This window comes from Enoplosus armatus, chromosome 2 (assembly GCF_043641665.1).
Source record: "Enoplosus armatus isolate fEnoArm2 chromosome 2, fEnoArm2.hap1, whole genome shotgun sequence".
NCBI lineage: Eukaryota > Metazoa > Chordata > Actinopteri > Centrarchiformes > Enoplosidae > Enoplosus > Enoplosus armatus.
This window is the reverse complement of record NC_092181.1, coordinates 25994114-26020203: the sequence shown is the minus strand read 5'-3', so window position 1 is coordinate 26020203 and position 26090 is coordinate 25994114. Positions and strand designations below refer to the sequence as shown.

At 42.2% G+C, this 26090-nt stretch overlaps 1 protein-coding gene across 1 annotated transcript; it reads right to left on the bottom strand.

The window, feature by feature from the left end:
• Positions 1 to 1240: 1240 nt before the first annotated feature.
• LOC139294864 (complement C3-like) lies at positions 1241 to 25933 on the bottom strand. Its single transcript, XM_070916836.1, has 44 exons — positions 25872 to 25933; positions 25402 to 25419; positions 25228 to 25263; positions 24834 to 24863; positions 24141 to 24330; positions 23223 to 23388; positions 22929 to 22999; positions 22579 to 22670; positions 21104 to 21186; positions 20843 to 20930; positions 20320 to 20422; positions 19234 to 19348; positions 18476 to 18591; positions 18198 to 18341; positions 17317 to 17526; positions 16995 to 17195; positions 16112 to 16267; positions 15425 to 15554; positions 14508 to 14576; positions 13639 to 13896; positions 12509 to 12770; positions 10825 to 10910; positions 10380 to 10519; positions 9610 to 9819; positions 9321 to 9381; positions 8460 to 8543; positions 8180 to 8383; positions 7726 to 7801; positions 7172 to 7334; positions 6840 to 6947; positions 6547 to 6703; positions 5742 to 5905; positions 5369 to 5521; positions 5206 to 5265; positions 4864 to 4954; positions 4454 to 4505; positions 4147 to 4234; positions 3698 to 3787; positions 3299 to 3404; positions 3066 to 3155; positions 2837 to 2920; positions 2166 to 2246; positions 1831 to 1978; positions 1241 to 1385 (listed from the first exon to the last, which is right to left on the bottom strand). Exons 1-44 carry the CDS (start codon positions 25931 to 25933, stop codon positions 1241 to 1243), a joined length of 5241 nt encoding a protein of 1746 aa, XP_070772937.1.
• Positions 25934 to 26090: the final 157 nt, after the last annotated feature.

Genomic DNA, 26090 nt, shown 5'->3' with positions numbered 1-26090 from the left:
AGACAGACACGGCGGTTGAAAAAACTGAAACGGTGCGTTCAGAGCAGTCTGAAGCCGGAGCTTTAGGCTCACGGGGATTACTTTTACATACATTTACCTTATTATTTGGCAACGTTTAGTATGATTATCCAACATTGTAACATTATATATATGACAGAAAATATGGAATAGCATAATAGGTCCTCTTTAAAATTAAATTAGCTTAGAATAGTTAATGAAATGTTTTATTCTAAGAATTCCATCGCTATTGCATTTGCCTGATGTGATTCTACCTGTTTTGTAATCGCTGTTGGGCCATTTGTATCCTGTCATATCTTAACCTGCGCAATTCCCTGATTCATTTTCCCCTTGAAATCCAGGAGTCAGAAGTCAGCCGTGGAGGATTCAGCTGCATTGTACAGCACAATCCACAAAACTTGCTGAACACAAAGGGAATCTTCAGCCTGGTATTTATATGAAGTAGTTTGTCCATTTAAGCAGATAACCACTGATTTAATACATTTCTCGGGGACAGACCAGTCAAAGAGAATGCAGCATTGAGATGACCATACATGTTCAACACAAATTTAAATTTACAAACTTAAACGGAACATAAGTGGGTATATATATATATATATATATATATATATATATATATATATATATATATATATATATATATATATATGTGTGTGTAAACACAATTTATCAGAAGCCTATTTAATTTAGTACAGGCTCAAGGAAGAACAATAACTGTTCTGTTATGTGGAGGGAACTGAAAGGTCTTTTTAAGTATTTTAACAACACAACAATGTAATATTATGAATAGCCATTGGAACAGAAGTGTAAATTAACAGACCACTTAATTTAATAAACATGCGTCAACCTTTTTAATTTGTAATGAGTACGAGCTCTGTATCGAGGATGATGAAGTGAGTGAGTGAGTTTTCATTTTAATGTTACATAGTAGGCATTGTGACTGTTTGTTTGTTCTGTATTGACTCTATAAAAGCTATAATACACTTGACATGGCTGTTTGGTGTTTTTTTTTTGTGGTATTTAGTTCCTCATTCTTGTTATATCTTTACAGTACAGAAAAATCTTACGGGTATGTTGCTACAACTAGCTCCACTTTCAGTTCTCCTTTCCTTTTTTATGTCCTTATTGCAGAGACTGGGTCAAAATAATCATTGAATCTTTGTGTGCACAGTTATTTGCCATCTTTGCAACAAAATGGCGTGCAGTTGTTGCTCGGACACCTCTACATCCTGCAGGTGTTCACAGACAGTTCATGTGCGGTATCATCGAGGCTCTTGCACTTAGCTTGCAGGCTGAGATTGCTGGAGCACTCTGATGGCAACGGCCAGCGCTCCACCCAGGTGTCCTTTCCTAACATGTAGATGAATCTGACAGACAGGAGAGAGACAGGTTAGGTTGCATTTAAATAGATCAGAAAACTGTGTTTGTGCTGTGATGCATCTTTCTCTGCGGTTTAATTATTTCAAGAAGATCACCGGTGTAATTAACGTGTCTCTGTCCCTTTTAACCTTGTGATTGATGCAGCAAACTAACATGGCTGCAGGTACAATCACCAGTAAATTAATATAGTTTTTACAAGATGGAAGGCCTTAAAAGCCCTTCTTAGTTAGATTTTCAGCATTGCATGACTTTTATGCATCCCACCTCACCCTATGGTAGCTTATATCCATGGCTGCATTCCCAAATTTGACCACCTAAGCATAATATTCATCGACAGCTCATCGATGTATAGTCAGAACCTCCAACTGTCTGTTTTACTGCAAGTAAACAGGAATAACCTGTTTTTTTTTAAGGTATATTTATATTTTATACTTGTTGGTGTCGCTGTCAATGGTCCACAGGTCCTCTTTGGGGCCGATGATTAAGTACTGGGAGCCCTGCTTCAGGTTGAGTCCGTCTCTGCAGCCTCCATGAGACATGAAATGCCTCGTCTGGCCTACTTCAACTCCCCCCTCCAGACCTGGATGGCGGGAAGAAGAGATTCAGATAATATAGAGTGCATTATATTGCACAATTAGATAACAGAGATAACATACTGGGAAGCTATAATGCTATTTGTTTGGAAATTCTTCATCGTGAGGCCTTACGTATCTTACTTAGCAGAATCCTACAACCATGAAAGACACACAACCATTGCATCGACTCACTCAGCTTGATAAGTCGTGTGATCTCCATCTCATATTTGTCGTAGTAACTCCGGGTGACACTCAGCACCTTCACCTGGAAAACTGAAGCACAAGAAAAGAGGTGTTATTTCTGCCCAGCCCGATGATGCCCCCATGAAATTTGTTGGTGACGTTCAAGGTCCGTTGATGCGCCCCTCAACCTTCTTGTACCGCTACAGTGGGCTCAAAATTGTCACATGTGCAAGAAGTAATACATCCTAATGGGGAAATTGCCATGAATCTTACTAATACGGTATTATGAAGGGATATATCAGTGTCAGCCTAATAATAAAAGCTGCAAGAAATTATCGTATTAATCCTAATTACCACAAATGTGTAGCTTGACAGTTTCCTTTAGATTCCTTATTTATGTGCTCAATCCAGCCTTTAATCACTCAAGAGCTCTTAGTCATTTTTGTGAAATATTGAAGATTACTATTGATCTTTTTTTCTGTATTTTTCTTTTGCACCAAGAATTGCAAATCATTTTTCTCATGTTGTGCTCTCATTTATAAATCAAGACAACATATTAATGTCTGGCTATTACCCAATGAAGACTTGAGTATTGCTCTGACCAACTTTAAACTTCAACACAGTTCAGCCGTGTGCATGCATGCATGTTAAAGCTGTGAGCGCGTCACAGTGTATCGTACCGTGGTGTAAAGTTTTGCAGGCAAGCGTCTCTCTTTCATTGTTGAGGAAGTTTTCGCTGTCGCTTTTGGAGACGCAGCAGTCGCCTGGAGATCGTGAGCACACAGACAGTAACAAGAAAGTGAAAGAAAAACAGACACCATGAATACAAACAGACACACACACAGACACCATGAATACAAACAGACACACACACACACACACACACACACACACACACACACACTTTACCCTGCGTGCAGCGGCAGGCGCTGTCCCTGCAGATCTGCGAGAGCTCCTCTTTGTCCTCGCTGGGAGTGTAGGTACGACTGCAGCGGTGATCTGTGACGAAGAGAGGGAGCAGGGATATAACACCTGTCACCATCATATTCATAGAAGTTGCAATATTATTTTTTTCAACCAGCTGAGAGGGAGGAAGGTGGCACTAAAGGCCGATCCATGGCGGTCAGGATGTGGTCTCGTACCTGGGTTGTAATACTCATAGACGGTAACTGAGGACGGCTGGAGGAGGCCGACTTTGAAGCTCTGCAGAAGCCTGAACACCAGGATCTCTTGCTCTCTGTGAGACACCTGAGAGGAGGACAGGGGAGGATCATTTAGCGCAACAGAGAAGAGAAGCAGAAACTTCACAGAGCCAGTGGGAGTTCATTTAGGAAGCCTGAGCTCCCATGTCCCATACATGTTCCTGTTCCAAGAAGCTGAGTCAGCTGTGTAACAGAGTGGAGTGAAACCTGGAATCTCCTCAAATCTGGGGCTATTGTAAAAAGACTTAAAGAGACCAGTTTCTTTTTCAAGACAACTCTGAACGAGCAAATCAATGACATGAAGCAGCAAGTGAGACTCCCTCCTGTATAGTGTTTTACCTTGAACAGGTGGATGATCAGAGAGCCTCTGTCACTCAGGTTATCAACAGTCTGGAAGTTATTGATGTAACGGTCCACTGAGTTTGACAACTAGACAAACACACATATACAGAGATCAGCATCCCTAACAGTCTCATCTTAACTTTCACACGTCATTATCTCGAAGCATTTGTACCCTGCTGAAGAAGTTTCATATAGATGAAGTTCATTGTTCTTAGAGTCCATATCTTTATCATTTCAGTTGGGTCTTTTGTGCATTTAACTAATATACTCCTCTCGGTTGTGAAAATGGGAAATTATTACATCACTTCAGGTGTTTTTTTCAAAGTAAAAGCATTCTCTATGAATGTGAAACAAGTGGAGATGTACTCTACACAAGCAAACTAAACTTTAACCTATTTACTGTAAGCTTTCTGATCTTTTGAGCACTAGAAGCAGAGGCTGATTACCGTCTCCAGGTCTGAGTTTTCTGGGGTGAAGCCAGTGGGCAGACTTATATCCAGAACCACCATCCTGACATCTCTGGGTCCTAAAGCCCTGTGGGATTGAAAGAGACCAGCACTGACAAAGAGTACTAAACCTGAGAGGATGTCAACAGAAAGCCAGTCTCCAGTTCATCACCAGCAGACTGGAACTGGAGGAATCAATCGCTGATGAGATACGTCATCATTCAGTTAACGTCATAATAAAAAGAACATTTATAAACAATACAATTATAAAGGTTACACACACATATTTGAGACAATAACAACTCACCTCACTTTGATGGTGATCTGGTAGGATTGTTCTACATCAGCTGGAGGTTTCTCTGTAAACAAAGCAGTATTTAATGTACAGCGGTTGGGGTGCTTATCCTGTACTAACTGATAGACTTTAATTTACGATGTTAGGAGTGTGTTGAGATGTTTGACACGATGTAGTTTTTCTTGATGGTGTTACAGGTTTACAGTTACAAAAGGACATTTTATCAGTTGTAACTTTTCTCTGTGTCGTGTTATGCTGTCGTGTTGTTGTAATTATGTCACGTTCTCAGCTTTGTTTGTTTCCAATACATCGAGGAAATGGAACGATCCAGGAGATTTTCACCTTTTCAAACGTGACTTCACTAAAGAGACTAAAGAGCAAGTCATCGAGCGAGTATGAGACAGTGTGAGAACTTGAGTTACCGCTGGATTTTTCAATAGTGACGTTGAGCTCAAAGTCCTTACAGGGTATTTTCTCATCAACCCCATGCAGCTGGTTGTAATGGGTCACAACCTTGAGTCAAAGTTCGAAGGGATACCACATGCAAAACAAAAGAGACACACAATCAGTGGAAGAAACAAAACCCTGCTCTCCATCTGTACGATGCTTTGAATGGATCGGTTTCACCATGTTATGAAACTAACTGAACGGTACAGTCTTCATTTGCAGAGTCAGTCATGTGATCGTACCATTGATTCCATTTATGTATACGAGTAAAAACAATTTTAAAGAAAAATGTTGCTAAACAAAATAAGTGATGATACCTCCAGTATTCCCTGTCCGTTCCCTCGAGCCTCCACTTCCACGTCAACATTAGCAGGCAGCTACAGAACAAACGAGCACCAGAGAAGATAAAAAAAAAACAACTCCCAGCGTCTCCTACCGATAAACTCGCCTGGATGCTACATTCAGTTTCATGTCTCTCACCCTGGAGGAGCGAACAGCATAGGCGCTCTGGGGGTTGAAATTGTAGGGGATATTCTTGCGTCCTGTTAACCTGACGTCCACATCCAGACTGAGGTCAACGGGAGGTTTGTTAATCAGGTACTCTGACAGCGCCTGGAGCACCACCATGGTGGACTTGGGGAGGACAGAGAAGGAAAACAGAGAATTTTTAAGAAAGACGACAGCACATTTACATTTGACACATATTGACATTTAATAATCTGAATGGAGTTGAATACACATCTGCTTTACCATAATGTAACAGAAATGTGGAGGCAAGATGAGGCAGTTCCCACTAATGACTGAACTTGAAAAAGACAATGAGAAATCACAGCTCAGCTACCAGACTCGTTACCTGAGTGGAGCCGAAGCCTCCCCCTCTCCTCCGCTGGCTGTTCAGCCATTTAAACGGCGCTGCAGCTTCCTCCATGCTTCCCAACTTGACCAGAGCCAACAGGGCGTAGCCGGTCGCCTCCAAGGTGAACAAGGTGTTCTGGCTGTCGGGCCAGTGGCTGCCACCTGGAGGAGAGAGAGGGAGGGAGCTCCTGTGTAAGTTAATGAGAAGAGCAACGCACTCATCATTCTAATATTTCTGGTACGTTTAATATAAAATAATTGATATGGCTACATGCTGTATGCTTGTTAAATGTTTGCTTCCAGAAGTTTGCTTACATCTCCGACCTCCCTCACTGTTACGAACCCGCCAGACCCCTCAGGTCCTCGGGTACTGGTCTACTTACTGTTCCCAGGGTCAGAACAAAGCACGGAGAAGCAGCCTTTTATTTTTATGCTTCCAGAAACTCTGAGGTCAGCCTCCACACTACAATCTTTTTAAATTAAAACCTTTCTGTCTACCAGGGCAGCACCAGTCTGCACTGTAATACTTTATATTTACATCTCCTTGCATTACTTTATACTTTTCCGAACCTTTGTGCTGTCTTTTTATCTCATCCTGTGCTTCCCTTGTTTTATTGTGTCTTTTCATCCATGAAATGTGCTGTACGGATAAAGTTGCCTTGCCTTGCCCGTTGCATTCACTCTGCTCACTCTGAATAAGAGAAAAAGATAAAAAGATCTTTTTTTTTGTTAGTAACACGAGTAACTTGAGGGTAAGATGTTCTGTAGTGCACAAATGAAACAGGGCTGAGTACACGGGATACCTCGAGCTGCAGCTCTGAGTAAAGATTGTTTCGGATTGTAGTTTTGAGTCTTCCCCAGCAGAGCCAGAGCGTAGGAGGCGATGGCCACAGTGTACGGTCTCCTCCCCGTCTTCAGCAGCGCTCTCTTCAGGTAGTCAGCTGTCTTACGGATAACTGACTACAACAGACAAATATGGTTGTCAGTAGTTTTAAGTCCTTTACAGGCAACAAACAACACTTCACTGAAGATGGAATATAACTGCTTGACAAAACCAACTCTGCAGATCATATTTTTTGGCCTGAATCACCTCTACGTTCACGTCTGGATCACTGCAGCGGATCCCTGCCTGCTTGGCCTCAGCGAGCGCTATGAGGACGAAGGCCGTCAGGGTTGTCTCGGGGTCGTCGCCGCGGAGACCACCCTGGAGACGCACGAGCAGGAAAAGAGGTTTTTATTAGAATCCTGAATTATTATCCTGTCAATTATACTCACAGTTTTTGAAAAGACAAAAATGGATGTTTATATTATTCTGATATTCATTAATGGAAGTGATTTGAAAGAGTTTTGGAAAAGTTTTCTTCAGTTATAAGCAGCGTGACATGGTGTGTGTGTGTGTGTGTGTGTGTGTGTGTGTGTGTGTCTCACGGTCATGGTAGTGCTGTAAACTGGGTTGTTCTCTACGAATTTCCCTCCCAACACACGGTGTTTGTTCTTCACCAGGTAGAGAAGAGGGTCGCACACTTGCCGCTGGTTGATGCCAACGATGGAGTGAGCCATGGAGAAAACTTTCACCACGTACGCCGTGATCCTGACATTCAGGCGCACTGTGATTAGCCTACACTTGGTCACTTACACTAACACATGTTATCTAACTTACACTACTTATCTAGCATATTAAGTAACAAGCAATTGAATACTGATATCAATACATACTGACTTTTGCTTTTCTACAGTAATAATGTTTTAATGCATGCATTCAAACCTCTCAAATATTCCATTGGCTCCTGTTTTACCAGATAACTTAATATCGTGCAGAGAAGTCGTGTGAAAATCCACATTATTTGAAATTCCCACATTTCTAAAAAGATCCTACATTACCACAGAAACTGAAATAACTGTAGCTCCATCGGTCTTGAAATCAGCTCGTTGGTTTTAGAGATGTAATTAAATATATAAAATGTAAATTTTTTTGACGGTACCATGTACTCGCGCCTTCTCCCCTGTAGGGGGGGTAAGAGCCATCACTCTGTCTGTATGCCAGCTGGTTCTCATAGCCTGAAAACACAAAACAACACGGACGAATTTAAAGATGGGATGTGAAGGAGAGATACGTCTTAACTTGCTCATAATGAAAACAAAGCTTGTTCCAAAATCATCCATCCATCCATTTATCTATCCATACCTACGACTCCATCCATCAGCACCCACCCATGCATTTATTCACATAAAACAGCACATTAAAAAAAAAAAAAATCTACATTTTTTCATCCATGTACTGTACATACAGCAGTCCATCCAGTTTATCTATGTTGTATCCATTCATTTAAATGGCCATCAATTACCCATTTTATTGCTTTTCTTTACTTTTTTGGATATCCTCCATCCATCCATCCATCCATCTATTTATCAATGTGTTTTTTTCTTCTCTCTAACCTCTCCTGATGTATCGGAGAGCATCAGCCTTGCGCTCCACCCCTACACTCTCCCAGCCGTTGGTTCGCTCCAAGTAGAGGGTGGCAATGAGCGGCAGAGTGATGGTGGCCAAGTTCTGCTCCACACAGCCACCGGGCATCTGGATCAGGGAGGCCAGAGAGTCCTCACTGATGGAGTTATCAATGCTGTCTGCCAACACATTGCCTGGAGGGGTGAGAAGGAATCAGAAAGCAGCCCATTCTTCGAGGTTCATTTTTAACCCTCATGCTCAGTGACTGACCTCTGACATTAATGAACGTCTCAGGCACAGAGTTCGGCACAACTGACTCCAGTTCGATCTTGCCCACACGAAACCTCTGCGTTCCTGTAGTGGATGGAGACAGAACCAAGTTAAGACTATCTAACCCAACACCGAAGACAATCTATTCCTTGCAACAACAAAAAAACATGTACCCTAACCTGCACAGACCCGACAGCAGCTAAACCTGAGCGTTCAATTAAGAAAAATGGGTATCACTGATGCGATCACCAATGCGCTGTCTCCAATTAGTTTGAAGCCTGCTGCGTCTGTAATCTTATTGAACTGTGAACTGGAAAACTAAAATGAACATTCAAAAATATGCATTATCTTTGTTTCAGCATTACAGAATCCTTTCGCTAGCATCGAATACACAGAAATATATGACACAAATACGTACAACTCACTAGCGCTGGCAAACGCAGGAACAAAAACACACACAGCATACATCAGACGATGAAGACACACTGAAGTTGGTCATTTTTTGTTTGTAGTTCTGTTTGCTTTGTTATAGATGCAGCATGCGTTGCTGATGTTACCAGACTCTAGGATCCTTTTGGGCTAATCAACACTTTGCACAAACCCAAAACATCTATTTAAGTCCGACATGGGTTGAGTTTTTGGAGCTTCAGGACTGTGAGAAGGCGTCCACCTGAACCGCTTCATACTTGTTTGTAACTCGTAAAAATGTGAACACACACACATGCTGCTGGTTAAAAAGGCAATAAATAAAAAGAAATTGGTTTTGATCTGTCATTTGCTGTGTCCACGACAGAAGACTTAGAGGCTGAGTCAGCTGATTCTGAGCAGAGGACATGACATATGTCATGCATCGCTGCTCACCTCCCTCAGCAGACGGGTTCAACACCGCACTCCAAACTTCAGTCTTCTGAACTCCTTCCAGCTGAGAGAGAGAGAGAGATAAAAGCAGATCTTTATTAAAGACCTTCCTATACACGTCAACCTTTCATTTGACTTTAGTTCGTTTCCATGTACCATAAAAATACAATTATTGTGACATTTGAGGACGGAAACACACTGACTCTGTTTCAAGATCAAAGAAACTTCCAAGAGGCTGATGGAGGAGACAAACTCTACTGCCATGACATCTTCACCATCAGGAGTGACTCACCACCACCCTTAGAGGTTTCTTTATGCGGTCTCCTCCCATCATGTCTCTGCCGACCACCATCACCTCCAGAGGAAGTTTCCCCACCACCAGCGGTACGACGGTGTAGGGCACCATGACAGAGGAGCCGGCCGGCAGCGTCACTTCCTGTGTGTGTCTGTCCTTGAAGGCGATGCTGCACATGCCTGCTGTCTTCATCAGCACCACCCTCACCTGAACAGGAACCAGTCACGGCACAATCACAAATGTATTCATTCATCTTATTTTATTGCATTAACTTTGAATTTGTGGAAATAGAATAGATCAATAACTATGGGATGGATTGCCACATAATTTGGTACACACATTCACGTTCCCCTCAGGATGAATCGTAATAACTTTGGAGATCCCTTAATTTTTCATCTAGCGCCATTATTTCGTATAAAATTCAGTTTGTCCAATACTTCGTGGTTCATGACCAAATACCAATGACATTCCCTTCAGCCTCGGATCTACTTTGTGTTTGGTGATAATTAGCAAATGTTAGCATGCTAACTGGCAAAAACTAAGATGATGATGTTAGCACCATCACTGTGAGCATGTTAGCATGCTGATATTAGCATTTAGCTTAAAGCACTACTGTGCCTAAGCACGGCCGTAGACTCTTAGTCTTGTTATAACTAATGCAGAAAGAGATTTCTTTAGTTTTCTCTATCAGGCTACTCCTATTATATACTCCCTGCTGAATAAGGAGGAAGTAGCTGTGTCGCGTAGTTTTGAGGTGATTTTCTTACATGCAGGTCCCTGTCGCCGTAGTTATGGAGCACGGCTTTAATCTCGACCTGTTCGTTCCTCGCCACCGAGTGCGGCAGCTTCAGGTCCACAAAGAAATGCTTCCATGCTTTGACGTTGTAAGGCTCGGCAACACAGAAACCTGCAGGCATTCAGAGGCGCATTAGTGATGGGTCTTCTGCACATGTATGAATGTGTATGTGTAGTGGTTCCATTATCCTTTGAGTTTAGAGATTTGAGCAGCTTTTCCAATAGAGTTGAGTGACTGAGTGATGGAAAGTCAACAAGCTTGTTGGACAACGGAGATAATTTAACAAAAAGAAGTTAAAAATACTAGAAGTTTTTAAGACCTTGACATTGTTCAAATTTGCTGAGAACACGGTAACATTGCAAAGTAATATTTAGCATGTGGTGGCATGGAAATGATAAACTGTGGTAGGTGCCTACCTGTATGAGGTGATGCACTGATGGCCAGAACTCCCCACTCAGTGATGCTGTCAGGTAAGGGAGTGACCACCTTCTGAGTCGCCAACCTGTTGATCAGATTCATGTCAGCGTTATCACCAGAAAAGGAAGTCCAAGATCAAAACCACAGCTCCTTTTTTAATAGATGTAACAAAAAAAACCCCATCTAGTATAGCTGTAAAAGCAAAGAAAGAAATGAGACCTAAGATTAAAAAATGTAACTCTACAGCTGCAGTAACTTGTAGAATGTGAACTTGGTGATAAACAATAACAACAACTGCACACACAATGCAAACAAGGACACGGCACACATTCAGGTATCTTCATTATAGGACAGAGGAACAAAGATCAATGCATGTTTGTTTAATATGCGGGAACAGAGTCAGTATTGTTGATTCTGAGCTGTTTATTCAGCTGTTATCACTGACCAAACAAAACACGATACAGCACAGGGAATTCACAGATGTCCCTGATTCACCTTTTTGTCTGAAAGGAAATCTACCGGCTGGATTTGGAAGGCTGGAAGGCTTTTGAGGAGCCAGTTTCTGGTCCATATTAACAGGTACAAGGGGGTGCTACTGTACAGTGTTAGTTTAAGTATCCAGATACAGGACAGACTTTATAAGACAAAGACACGAATGCTGCCTTCATATGGAACTCATGAGGTTCATGTTTAAAATGTTCGCTGCCCAAGTGGTTTACGTGGTGAGAAATCAGCCACTGTCTTGTTCCCTTTCTGGAAAAACTGTGAACGGCTGTTCACTGCATTCCATTATTATCATTATGGGAACAAGAAAAGGAAAGACAACAATAATAATATATAATTAACATTTAAAAGTAACCGTCATCAGCTTAGATGTTTTTAGAAACATTTTCACAACTTGTGAGCGATCAGAAAAGTCAGACAAGCCCCATCAGTGAGTCAGTCAAACGGGCACTCAGATGTGGTTAACATCACCACTGCTGCATACCACAATCTTTAAAACTGCAAAACCTGTTTAAAGGTGTATTAGCCAGTTACAGACCATGAGATAGCATACTTCTTGTTCTTATCGCCCCACTGAATCTGAGGTGAATCATGGACTCAAACAAACTGAGTCACACACTCCCAGACTACTGGGTCTGGAAACTACACTGGAAAGAACGAAAGAAAGTCATATTTTATTTTAGGCTAATTTACTTATCAATTTACTTTTTCTAATCCAAGAGAAACAATCCTGCCAAGCCCCACATTTGATTATATTAAGAAACTTGTTTCAAGTAAACTGGTCTTATTTTTCTAGGTATGATATTAAATCTATTCTAATCTAGACGGGACAACAAAAACAGGTAAAGGGATAGTTTCAGTCAAGGTTAAGGTCACCTGTTGTGCAGGGGCTTTTCACTGCTCATATCAGGTCTTTTACTGGTTCGAAGGTTAGATGGTGTAGTTTTCAAGAAATGCTATGAAGCCATCTTTGTTTACCCTATTGGCAGATTTTGTTTTTGTTTGATACAAAGTCGGGGTGAAAAGCAAACCCGTGGCCTATTGGTGAGTTAAGTGGGAGCATTTGTCGAATTGTCAGTTTAGAAAAGTCGAACGCAGACCACCCCAATTCCAATGTCATAGAGGTATGGGGGTGGGGTGGGTGGGGGGGTCTGATGTAACCTCTAATCTTTCACTCACCCGTCTTGTTCTGCCTGGATGGGCAGGTTAACTTCCATCCACAGCCAAGACTCGTAGAACTTGGATCGCAGATAAAAGTCACTCTCATCCTGGTACTCCCACTCTTCTTCCTCCTCTTCATCCACTGCAAGCCCTACAACTTCTACATTCTCCAATGCTGCAATTCGTCCAAACGCCATAGGCAACTCAGCAAATAAACGTTCCCCACCTATGTGAACACATTTATGTATGATTAGCAGGTCTTGATCTCTTATTACATAAGCTGTTAATATGTCCACAACCACACGGACAAATTCCTGCATTTGCAAAGCCGATTTTTAAAGTCTTTTACATCCATGTTTACTAGCTTGCTGTCTTGTTCCATTTCTCTGCATTACCACCATCTGTAGATCAGTGGAAAAGTGTGAAACCATTGGTAGGAATATGGGTCGCGGCTCCATAGAGCTATTAGAGGTCAAAAACTATGCAGGGAACCTTTACTGAGCTCAGTGGATGGAATGATTCAGATTTGTAGCCATGACAGCGGCGTGGCTCTTGGGATGGCAGTATCGGTGGGTCAGTCCACGAGCATCCAAATGTCTCGATGGATGGATTGCCATGAAATTTGGTGCAGACATTCACGTCCCCCTCAGAATGAGTTGCATATCCCTGACTTTTCATGTAGTGCCATCATCAGATTACACTTTTAATTTGCCCAATACTTTGGTTTATGACCAAATATCCGCAAAACTAATGACATTCCCATCAGCCTCAGCTATATTTTGTGTTTAGTGATAATTAGCAAATGTTAGTAGCTGCAAGCTCATGTTTTTATTTTGCTCAGACAATTGGGCCAATCACAACAGTTTATCTAATTTGGGGGCAGATTTAAGCGCCGTTGAGGCATTTTCGTAAACATCCAAGATGGCTGCCGTTGATGTGGTCGGTTTTAGAACCGGACGGAAGTTCACGTTACGTACAAATGGTAAGCTACCACAGCCTACCGCTACGTCACACGTTTCGATGCTCTGATTGGTTGTAGCGTCCAGAGGCATTTTGGTCTGCGCCTGTTGATAACACCCCCTTGGAAATAAAACAGAAAGATGAGGTTGGGGTAAAGTAATTACCAAATCGCCCTGATTCTGCTGAACCGACAGTAAGGAATTCAAAACTGGGCCAGTGTAGAGGGAAGGTGGTGGGGGGAGCTGTGGTCATGGGTGGTGGGGTGGTGGGAATCTCGGTGTCAAACACTTGGCTCCTGAAAGTGGCGCAACAGTGGCGGAAGGCCCGCATGCACTCCCAGCCCTCTGTGATGTAGAGGGAACGCCGTGTGCAGGAGTACGGCATGGGGATCTCCCTGAGGCCGTCCTTACAGCAGCGACGTTGCAGCTTCTCCTTGTAGTGACCCTCTGGAGGCGGGGGGGGGGGGTAGCAGAGAGTCATCAGTACATACAGTATAGTAATCAATATTTTCTTTTTCAACAATGAAATGACAATGTGTATTGTGAAATGGGTCGCTGGTAGTGAAGAACCTCTTGTGGGTGGTTGTTTTGGTTTTTTACTGTATGATTCGGCCTCAGCAGGAGCACGCTGCAGCTGTTTTCAGTAAAACAAGCTCTGTTTGCTGTGACTGTTCGCTACAGTACCTGCCAGCACCAAGTTAGCGATTAGCTGGTGAAGAAAGTGGGAAATGTAGCCGCTAAAGAACCAGATATTTCTCCTCAGGAGATGGTGGAGACCTAACCAGAGCTTTAAAGAGAGTGAATATTGAACTTGCATTCATCAGGTAGACAGAAAACACAACTCCAATGGGATGATAACACACTTTGCTAACACATTAGCGATAACAACTTTTTACAATGTCAGCTTATTGTGTTCCCTAATTAATGCAATGAGTTCTGCTTTAAGGAGAGAAATTTCAGACGTGACCAGGGAGGACAAGTTAGCTCAAATCACCACTCAGAACTAAGAGGTGCTCCCTCCCACCTGTTCAAACCCTCTGTGATGGGAGGACACTCACCCAGCTTGGCTTTGCGCTGCAGCAGTTCAGCAGAGCGCCTCCTTCTGGCACTGCTTGGACACTTCAGGTCTGAGAGGAGAGGACAAAAACATCTTTAATTAGCAGCAATTTTACTGTCCCACGATGGTTCAAATGTTGTTTCATTGTGTCCTCCCTTTTATAGTCAGTAAGTTATCAATCCAAAATTATTGGCACTATATCAGCCTTGAATATGAGCTACTGTTTGCCACAGTGGCTTTGGGTGTCGCACTCTTTATTATTGGTTGCTTGTAATGTGAATCTTATTGTAAGTCGCTTTGGATATAAGTATATATATAAGAACCATAAGTTGGCACACTTATGGTTCAGCACCAGCTTCATACACAGCACTGTAATATAGAGAATCAGAGACAGACTGACTATGTGATTATACGCAAAATCCACCTTTAGCAGCTCCAGTATTGCTTCACTTTCAGCAAACACACAGTGCAAACATGGCCTTCAGCTGCTGCAAAGGGAAAGAACTTTTTACAGCAACTACTGCACATTTTATAGGATATAACTATGTATGTTCGAGTACATCCACCCCATTTTTCTTATTTATAGAAAAAAGGTCACAAATAACTTAATGAACGTAGTGAAAGTCTTATGTATGTGTATCCAGCTCATCACCTACCAATAATTTTAAGGCAGATTTTGCACTCGTCTACATCTCCTCATCATCTAAACGACCACTGTGACCCCAACAAGATGAAGAGCACACGTGCTAGAGTTTGTTCCAATCACAGCACATGAAGTATTTCTGTGTTTTGCTCTACAGCTTGAAGGGAGAAGCTACAAGATGTGGATGACTGCCTTTATGAGATAAAGGCCCCCCCGAGTCAACTCGACCTATCGTTCAAGGGCTGAGCAGGCAGCGGCTCCGTGCTCGTAGATACCTTGTCTGGTTGGGGTTTTGAACCCAATGCTGGAGGTGTAGAGCAGTCCTGCATCTGAGAACACCCCCTTGGCATCTTTGCCTCCCCCTCGGGTGCAGCCAATGTCTCCGTGCTCCACAACGTCCCAAATCTGAGCGAAAGGACCCATTTAGGACAAGGAGACATGAGGTTTTTGCAGAGTTTCAGTATAGAACAAAACCACTGATGACACTTGTTGGTACGAAAACAAACAAAAAAATGCTTTTAAAACAAATAAAAGATGAGTAATTGAGATTCTTATTTACATATTGCCATCTGCTCTGTCTACAAAGTGTTCACAGTGTTCAAAACGAAGAATTTGCACTCCCATCGTATCTTTAACTCTCTGATGCTGCTGCAGTATTTCATTGTGTTACTGTAAGCTAGGCAGCATTAATATATAATAAAAGTTATAATGCAAGCATAAAACATTGTTCAGATTCTATATGTCATGAATTATTCTTGCTTTATCCAGAACCAGTTCTCTTTTAGATGCGAGTGCATTTTTTCTGTTTAATTGGTAAAAACTCAACAATTCTGAACTTTGTAATTTTTTAGTTTTGGGGTATTTTCTTTGTTTAAATCAGTGCTTGCAGTTTTGATGGAAAGTTAATGTAATTGATACCCCAACACACTCCCACCCTCAAATACACACACCAACACACACACCTTCCTCTGCGTGAGTCTCTCCTTGCTGAGCAGATACACAGCGTTGTCCACAACCACCAGGCTGACCTTTGCCCCCGGATCACCTCTGATCTGCAAATTAAAAGTCTTGCCAGGAATGTAGTCTCGAGGTGTGTTGCCCACCGGCCCGACTGTCAGCTGAGAGAGAAAAAGAATAAAAAGTGTGTGCTTGTACGGGTGTCTTGTTTCAGACCGGTGTTGGCCAAATACAGAATTATGATGCAGTCAAACAGAAATAATGGATAGGAGGAAATCAGAATTTAAGAATAAGGCTACAGTAATTCTATATGTTTCTTATAGTCAAGAAGCCCCACAAAAAGACCAAAACCAACAACGTGTTAGTCCGTCTATCAATACTTTCTGACTTCCCTACCCTGCCCGTAGCTCTCAGCCCCAAACCCACTGGTTCCTACAACGACATAAATCTATAAAACAGGTCACAATTATACAGTTTCAGCTGGACATTGTAGTTTTTAACCGAACATGAGGAAATAGTGTATTTATTGGTGACTATCTTTAACACATTTGGTGCTCTGGTGAGTATTTGGGGCTCATGGTAATGGGGGAACATGTCAGCCAGTGCAACAGTGTGGCTCACTGATGCGTTTGAATAGGACAACAATGGAGCTCTATGGCACAGAGGAAGAAGACATATCAGGCTTTGATACACACACACAATACTTGATAGTAGGTACATTCATTGTTGTTTTGGTCCTTTCATGGCCTTATCCTTCATGCTTTGAGCCTCGCAGTGTGAACGGAGCCAAAGGCGGACAGACACGCAGTGAGTTGCTGAGCTTTTTCAGCAATGAACCAGACTCTGTAAGCTACTCTTGTGACCTCTGAGGCTGAGGTGATCACTCACCCCTCCGGCACAGGAATCTGCAACATCCACCCAGATGGAGTCTGACACCACGTCCTCGTCATTCTCCCAGGGAATACTGTAGAACGCCACAAAACGGAACGACGGCATCATCTCCGGGGTGACCGTCAGTCCCACGCTCGTGAGCAGATGACTGGTCACATCCACGCGCTCGGCAGCAATGATTTTGCCTTTATTCAGCACCTGAGAGAGTTTTGGGGAGAAAGTCACCATCAGTACATGTTTTTTCTTTGATTTTGTGTTGCTTGCTAATTCTTCAACTTTTACTTTCAAGTGTACTGGAGAAGCGATGTTCTTGTCTCACCAGGTATGTGATTTGTTTAATGTGTTCTCTGTGCGTCTGGTCTGCAGTAACAATCTGTATCCTCAGGGACAGGCTGCCTCCTACAGACACCGTGTTGGTTCCTGTGGAGATGTGCAGGTAGTTCTCGTGGTTCAAGGTGTCGTACGGCTGAACAGTGATTTGTTGTTTGGCCTGCTGCTCTGGTCTCAGGTCAGCCTGTGCGGTCTTAGCCTGGGAAACAGATAAAATAAAATTGGGGTTATAAAGACAAAACTGTCACAAACCTTAAAGATAGATGTCCTGTTGTCCAACAGCCACATGGGTAGATAACTTAAAGACATTAAGCCCAGAAAGTAACAATCCAAACGTGAAAATCCAGAATAGAAATCTCAATGAGAACATTTTTTAAATACCCCAGATCTCAAAATAGCCATTATACTGTATATATGAGGGGTGTTTGACGGGGATGTCTATAATGACCAATGACAAAATAATCTCAATCTCAGTCTGAGCCCAAGGTGATGTCTTCAAATAGCTTGTTTTTTGTCAAAAAACCCAGTCAATTCAGTCCAATCAATCTTGAAGCCATGAAACCGGCAAATTTTGGACCATTGTTTCCTTGAAAAGGGTCTTTAACAATAAATTGATTGTCGATATAACTAATTTAGGAAAATTCTTAAATGATCCCTGTCAGTAGAGCAGGCCTTTGCTCAGCAAGTGAACACGTCGGTAGAGAAAATGATGGCGAACATTCAACCAACAACAGAAACAGCAGAACATTTCAAGGATGAAAAAAGTATGAAGCAAGAACAGAACCAGTGCTTCTGGTTTTAAATCCACGCTCGCCCAGCTACAGGTGGGTAGAAGGTCTGTGAGTAAAAGGAGCATGCAGTCCTACTAACAGTGATGGTTTGTGCCTGTTGAACGTTAGGCATGTTGATGGTGACACTGGTGGTGCCGGAGGTGACGACCAGGGGCGCGTCCAGCATATTCACCTTCACCAGGACTTTGCGGGGTGGGGGGCCGTCATGGTGGCTCACCTGGATCTGGACAGGTTGGGGAAAAGTTCTCTCTGTGATTTTATACACTTCACAGTTTTTCACTCAAAGAGGACCCAGCCTGTGGCGTTTAAAGGTCCAGTTTTAGCCGATTGATCATAGACACAGAGGATGGTCCTTACTGTAAAGTCGAAGGGCAGGCCCGGCTTGAAGTACTTTGGTGTGTATTTGAAGGACACCACATAAGGAGACTCCACAATTTTAATGCCAGTTTTCTCTGCTTCTACCAGATCGCTGCCTGTAGAGAAGAAAAACCAGGGTCAAACAGCAGTAAAGCACTTCCAATAACCACAAACCTGAATCAATCTAGACTCAAAGGTTTGTTTTCACAGTTCCTGAATAGAAATTGAAATCTTTTAACGCAGTGTCTCTTTGTTCCAGTGAGACTTTCATGGCCGTCCAAGTTCTGGAATTGCTTGTCAGTTATCTAATGCAGAAAATGAACAGGACTTTTGCTTTCGAACATCTGAAATAACTCCTCACTGCAGTTTTTTGTGGTTTTTTCCCCCCTAACAGTAGCAACGTGCCCCACAAAAGACAGTCAAAGATTTTGATGACTTGAGTTTGTCCAGAGGGCTAAAGGCCATGTTGATACACATCTGATCCCATGCCATCGATCTGTCCTGTAAAGGGGATAAAATAAACTGTGGTCTGATTACGACATTTTGAAGAGTTTGGTCTTACTAGTCTGTTGCACAAGGAACGACGCTAACGCAATAAACTAAGCCTCGACAGATGTGATTCCACACTACACAGCCCACATGACAGTTTGTTTTAAATCCTGTGTCCTGTGAGCACCAGAACAACGTCAGCCATATGTACAGATGAGTTTTACTAATAGATGTTATTGATGGAAAACTGCCTTTCTTGAACTGCTCACCTGTCGTGGTGAGCACAGAGGCCTTGACATACACAGAGCTGCCCACCAAAGATTTGATGTTGGGATAAGCTCTCTTGAGCTCCTCCATGCTCAGTCTGACGACTCCTCCATCCAGCTGCAGGAGAACAAGAACACAGAGTCATTTTACAAAACACTTATGAAGAAATAAAGGCTATTCTGCCACTCTTACAACTGATTTAAAGAATTATCAACCAACATTTATAATTTTGACAAAAGAAATCTTGGCTCAAGGTCCACTTACATGCTGTTTCTGGAGCTTTCAACAGCACCCCCACAGTCTTGATGAGCAGAGTTATACACTTGATACACTGAGCAAAGGCTGTGAGATGTGGTTGAAAGCTCCAGAAAAAGCTACTAAGTGGAAACGTAAATATTTTAAATATGAAAACAAACACCTAATTAGTAACCGACAAACTAATTCTGCAGATCTATGCAGGTTTTAGCCTCGTTTAGCTCACTGTTTTGTTTCTCCAGCTGCACATGGACTGTGTGGTTGAGTCTCATAGCTCTCACCGACCCCCCATATAAAACCATAGGCAACCATTTCCAACAAACAAGGTCAAAGTCAAGTTTACGCAATCTGCCCAACACCAAACAGAAAAAAATAAAAGTTAGCTAATCAGACCGGTGGTCAGTACTAAAAGTGTGTACAAAATATAAAAATAAGAAATAGAAAATAAAAATATACACATTTACAATATTTAAGTGAAAAATAAAGTAAAAAATATATACAACAGCAATGTATACGTATGTCTCTATATATAAATGGAGAAAGTCGAACATTTAGCAGCTAAAGATATTTTCCTCAGTAATTGGTGGAGCCCAAAACAGAGCTAAAAGAAAAACACTTCACAGCACCGGCCACATTATTTCACTGGCAGGGGAAGTCTGGGAAGTGCAGAATACCAACACCAAAGAATACCAACCAAAGAGAATGCTAAAGAGAACCAAATCTTTGTAGTAGCAGCAAAACATTATGACATCTTTTACAAATGTGGCAGGGAAGTTACCCATAAATCAGTGACAGTAACAGCGGGTGAATTTTGGGATGGAGCAGCGACTTACATCTGACACCTGCTTCATTGAAGGCAACCTTATCATCTCTTGGTTGATCTTCACTCCAAACACCACATAGGCCGTCCCCTGGACTGGCTTCCCATACAGGTACCTGAAACACAGCCACAGCAATGGTGAGTCAACAGTCACCTGGTTTCATTCCTTCTTTTCTTATATGCTCAGAAGTTCTGGGGGAAAATCCTCGTGTCATCAGATATCCTTATTAAAGAGGTCTATGTGTTGTTGTGTTGTGGTTTCAGTAGGAGGGTCAAATGTAATACTAAAATACTAATTTTGCGACTCTCTCCTCAGAGCCTAGTTTAGTGTTGGGAAATGGTTTTAGAGTTAGGGTTAGGACTAGGTTTAGGTTAAACTAAGCGCAGGATTGGTAGGATTTCGGGTATAGAGTTCACTGTCAACAGGAGTAACAGTTGAAGTTGGGAAATAGTGAATGAATATGGCAGAAAGATGTATAATGAATTGCAGTGGCATAACAAGCATGTGTGTGTGTGTGTGAGTGTGTTAGACTGACTGGGCAGAGATCTCTACTATCAGTTCGCTGTCATCCAGGTTGAGGAAGGACTTCCTGGGCGTCAAGGTAACATTGAAGGCCGGAAGCACTGAAACACAACACGCCATAAAAACATACCTTTACTGTACTACACAGTTGGACGCCTTTCCAAAATGAGTTGGAACAAATGTGATGCCGACCTGACAAAATAACTTTTAGTGTGACAGAAAAAAACGCCACTGATGTTATTAGCAAAAGTAAGCCCGGTTTAACTTGACCTACCATATTTCGTCACCTGGAACTGGGAGGTGAATGTGTTCTGCTGCCAGTGGTCAAACTTTGCTACCAATGTCCACGTTCCTTCACTGCCACAGACATACAGCCATATCAGAGATAGTACATAAACCAGAAGAAATATTTGGGGTTTGAGGTGCTACATGTGTAATTTAACAAGACTAAGAGTCTACAGCCATGCAAGCGGCATCTTACTTTAGCATGTTAGCATGCTACCATTTGTTAAATAGCAGTAAACGTGGTATTTTTTACCTGATTTTTTACAATTTATCCTGAGTGGGACATGAATGTGAGAACCAAATTTAATGACAATCCATCTAATAGTTGTTGAGACATTTCACTCAAAACCACAAATGTGATTCTCATGGGGTCATCAGAGGAAAAGTCAGGGGATCACTGAAGGAAGCAGGATTCATCCTCTGGGAATCACCAAAGTCTGCACAAAATGTTGTGCCAATCTTGTAAATGCTAAAATATTGAATTGTATAAGTGACAACTTTGATCTGCAAGAAAAGTTAATCACCAAAGTCAGTAAGATTCATCCTTCGGTGACCATGAATGTCTGTACAAAATGTCATAACAATGATAGCAGTGCAGGTTGATCTATAAGCAGCTGTGCAGTACAGATACCCGTATCTCTGCCAGCTAGGAAACCCCCCAAAAAACCAGACCTGTTGGAGCCAGCACTCAGAAACACTGGTGTCAACAGTCATTCTGTTTTCAGTTTGCTTTTGGAGCCAGCTCGGGTTTATATCTTGTGAAAGAATAAACTCTGTTGCATTGAACTCAACAGTGATTTTTTTTTAACCTGTCGAGACTCCAGTATTATTCACAGACAGATTAGGTCGACACGATCGACAAGTGGATGGGGGGAGCCGTATTAGCCATATTGCTCAACTTAAACTGGGGCAGGTGGAGGCTGAATAAACGTGTTTGTGACCAGTTCAAGGGCTCAAGGGTTAAAGGGGTTCACAGGTTTGTTTAATGGTCATTTTACAACACAAGGTTGTATAATGAAATGTACGTTTGGAGTCCCTTTATGCTACAAACACACACACACAAACAACACTGAGCAAAACATTAAAAACTATTCATTTTGACGGAGTCCTCCGGTCCGGGGGGCCGTGCACATTCCATGCCAATTTGCAATGTTTTTATTGCTCATCTGTAAAAGTCGACGAGAACTTGGCGCAGGAATTTTGCTCTCTTAAGTTTCCTTAAGAAGTACAGCGAGTTGCCGATTCCAATTTCTATGTCTTCTGGGTAATTGCGGGTGGAAATCTTGACTGAATAACACTCCTACCCTCCACAACATATCATGCTGAGACGCCCAACAAAACAAGAATCTACAGTTTCTTGAAGACCGTGGTATGAAAGTACAGCAGGTCAGCAGTCAGCTCGCGTCCCTCGATAAATAATGTCAACACCTCTAAATCTCTTGGCAGCTGTGTCAAACATCTTACTTGGCAATTTCAGAGAGAGGAAACGTGGATGGAAAGACGCCACCAACAGCTCTGAATAAGGGGATTTGTTTAACCACCACACCGTCCGGATTCTGAAACACACACACACAAACTTTTGAGCTACTATGACCCATAATTCAACAGGATAAAACCAACGACCCATAAACATGTTCAGACTCTCTTTATGTTCATTCCTTTCGCCTGTTGAGCATCTCAACACCTATAGTAAGACGTCACGGTTTAAAAGGTCTTGTTGTTGACGATTACTTTAAATAGTTGCAGATGAAGTAGCTGATAGATTTTCTGTCAATGAACTAATCAATTAATCGACTGATCGTTTATTTGTTTACCTGGATATCTACTGTGATGAAGCTGCTCGAGGCCTTAAAGGCCAGAGAGGACGTGAAGGTTCTGAAATTAACTGGAGGGGCAGAGACAGAGAGAGAGACATGGACAACAGATGATGATCAGTCTCACATAATCCAGGTGTGTTATCTATATGGTGCATTATCATTATTACTACTACCGTCAGTGATACTGTTATCACCGCTAATATCACCTCAACTAAGAAGACTACTACGCATCTACTTGCACTACTTCATGCATCATTATCTTGCGTTTTCATCAGCATCTTCGGTTCTCACCAGTGTCTCCGGGGTTATAGATGGGTTTGTCTGTCTGGATGAAGATGTATCCAGAGTGAAAGGACACCATGAGCACCCTCTCCTCGGTGTAGGAGCCCCCAAAGTCCACCTTCAGGTACACAAACTTGTTCGTCTTCTCTTCACGATTCAAATCGGCCGAGGGAAGCTGAGATGCGATACGATTGAGATACAGGATGTTGTTTAGAATTAGGGAAAGCATCATAACGAGGACCAGCCCTGATAAAGATGGTTGATCTCTAACCCGCTGCTGTTGATTGGTCTTGTCGGTTCTACTGTTGTTTACGTCACGTGAACACGGCGTGTGCACTTATGTAGCCCGATTACTTCCTGCAGTAACCTGATTTCTTAAACGTCACGTGAAGACGGAACAAACTTTAGGCATAAAGCCACCTGATGTGTTTTCAAATCAAGTAGGAGAACTGCACTAAAACAGAGGGCACATCTCTGGTATCAGTGTTGGACTACATTTTAGCAAAAACATCTGAGGTTTTCTGATCAGGATGAACGGGCTGAAGCTGAATGAGACTGCATTTTAGTAGTATTAGTAGCAATGAGTAACAATGTTGGAAACATAGGTTGGTTGCTACCGAAATGTAGTCTAAATTCAAAGGCATAAACCCCACCTGATGGCTCTCAGTTTATAGGTATATCAGGGTATGTCAACAAAAAACACATACAAACAACAAAGGTTATATTGAGGATAAACAAAGTGAAACAAGAACTCGGTCAGATCAGGTTCAAAGAGATTGCGATTTTACAGACAACATAGATGCATTTCTATGAACTTTAAATCTATCTTTAAAGAAAAACCTTCCACCCTAACCTCTAAGTCCCTTTTATAAATGAGTCTCTTTGAACTAGACCTGGGCACCTTAAGGTACGGCCCCGGTGAGTCACCTGTATAGACTTGAGAGCGTGGAATCCATTTTCCAGATTGAGTACGACAGAGTCGCGGAAGAGCTCGGTGACCTTATCGAAGTCCTGGATGGAGATAGAGACGGTGACGGGGTTGGACAGACCGTCTGCCTGTAGGTAGATGTTCTCCTGGCTATCTGTCCTCAGCAGGTCTGGAGCCAGCAGGGTGTACCTGCATGAAAACACCCTTTTTAAACACTTTTAATCTGATCTGTGTGTCTGGTCCCTACCACACTGCTACTATTCTTACTTTTAGATACAAAAAAAGTTTAGCATTTAGATCTTTGTCGGGACATAAAATCCACACAAATATATTTATACAGTTAGATGAATTAAATTCCAAAATCAAAATTATTTTTTGAAACTTTTGAGAGATTATTTTTGGTGTCTGGTCAAAGTTTTCAGGGGAAGGAGAGACTGATTATCTCTGACCCTGAATAATGCTTCTACCATTAGGCCACAACGACCAACAACAACACTTAAATGTGTAAAATTGTGTTTTGAAAGATAACAGGAACACTGCAAAGCTTGTGAGAGGCAAGTAAAGAAAGAGTTGATGAGGGATGACATGTCAGAAGAGAATTTAAAAAGAGGATTGACGACATATATAAATATATTTCAGCTTGACTGTTGTATTAATGGTTGCGAGACCAGGAGTGTGATTGGAAACTGTACCTCGGTGCAGTACTAATGGTCTTGTGTAGGCTGCAAATAAACGGGACAAGTATTAATTTCAGTCACGAAACAGCGCTGCAAAATAAAGCTGAGATCAAAAAAAACTAAGAGTGAACTGAACAGGCACATTTTGTTATCAATGAGTCTCATTATGTTTTTTTTTTTTAACGCCATGACAAGAATATTTTGGTCGGGAAACAATAAATATCTGAAGATCTAAAGCATTGAAAAAGAGGAATTGAAAGACGTTAGACGATAGTTCATATCAGCTACCACTAAGCTTCGCCTTTAAATTTCAGAATCAGTACCAATTGTCAAACTGCTGTCAGTCAAACCCAGTTTAGATCGTTGTTCATAAATCTTTTAATTCTGTTGTTCAGCTTTGGTTACTTACTCATGGAGGTCCCAGAACAAGTCAAATGATGAAAATCTGGGGAGCAGATTCAGAAATAAAAACTTGAGCTGTCAGAGACTAAAGGTTGCAACTGCGTATATGATCTGTGCGCACACACACACACACACACACACACACACACACACACACACACACACACACACACACACATACCTGTCCTCCCAGGGGAATCTGCAAAGAAGACAGCTTCATTAGTATACAAAACATGAAAGATATAAACTGTCCTCACAGTCAGAAAACAGAGACGTAGAGTCTTATTGGGTCATACTGTCCATTGGAGTTGCAGAGTGTGATCTGTGCACACGCACACACACACACACATACATACACACACACACACATACCTGTCACGCCTGGAGAATCTGCAAAGAAGACAGCTTCATTAGTAAGCAAAACATGAAAGATATAAACTGTCCTCACAGTCAGAAAACAGAGACGTAGAGTCTTATTGGGTCATACTGTCCATTGGAGTTGCAGAGTGTGATCTGTGCACACGCACACACACACACACACACACATACATACATACCTGTCACGCCAGGAGATTCTGCAAAGAAGACAGCTTCATTAGTAAGCAAAACATCAGATATATAAACTGTCTGCACAGGCAGCAGAAAACGTACTGTCCATTGGAGTTGCAGAGAAGCACGAGAAATAAAATGTTGTGCAGCGTCCACCGACCCATGTTGACTGAGCGGGAGCCTCAGTGGACTGTGGCCGCGGGAGCGACTACCAGTCAACTACTATAGCAGACAACAAACCCCCCCCCCCCCCCCCCCTCCTACCTCATCAGACACTGTACAGTCAACAGGAAGAAGAGAGGCCGCGGTTTCTGATCAATG

Excerpts from the sequence above, each read along its gene's own strand:
- LOC139294864 (XM_070916836.1), bottom strand. The coding sequence starts at position 25,933 with ATGGGTCGGTGGACGCTGCACAACATTTTATTTCTCGTGCTTCTCTGC. Across the intron at positions 23,000-23,222 it reads CTATAACCCCGGAGACACTG|TTAATTTCAGAACCTTCACG; the intron begins GTGAGAACCGAA and ends CTGCCCCTCCAG. Across the intron at positions 15,555-16,111 it reads AGAGACTCACGCAGAGGAAG|ATTTGGGACGTTGTGGAGCA; the intron begins GTGTGTGTGTTG and ends CCTTTCGCTCAG.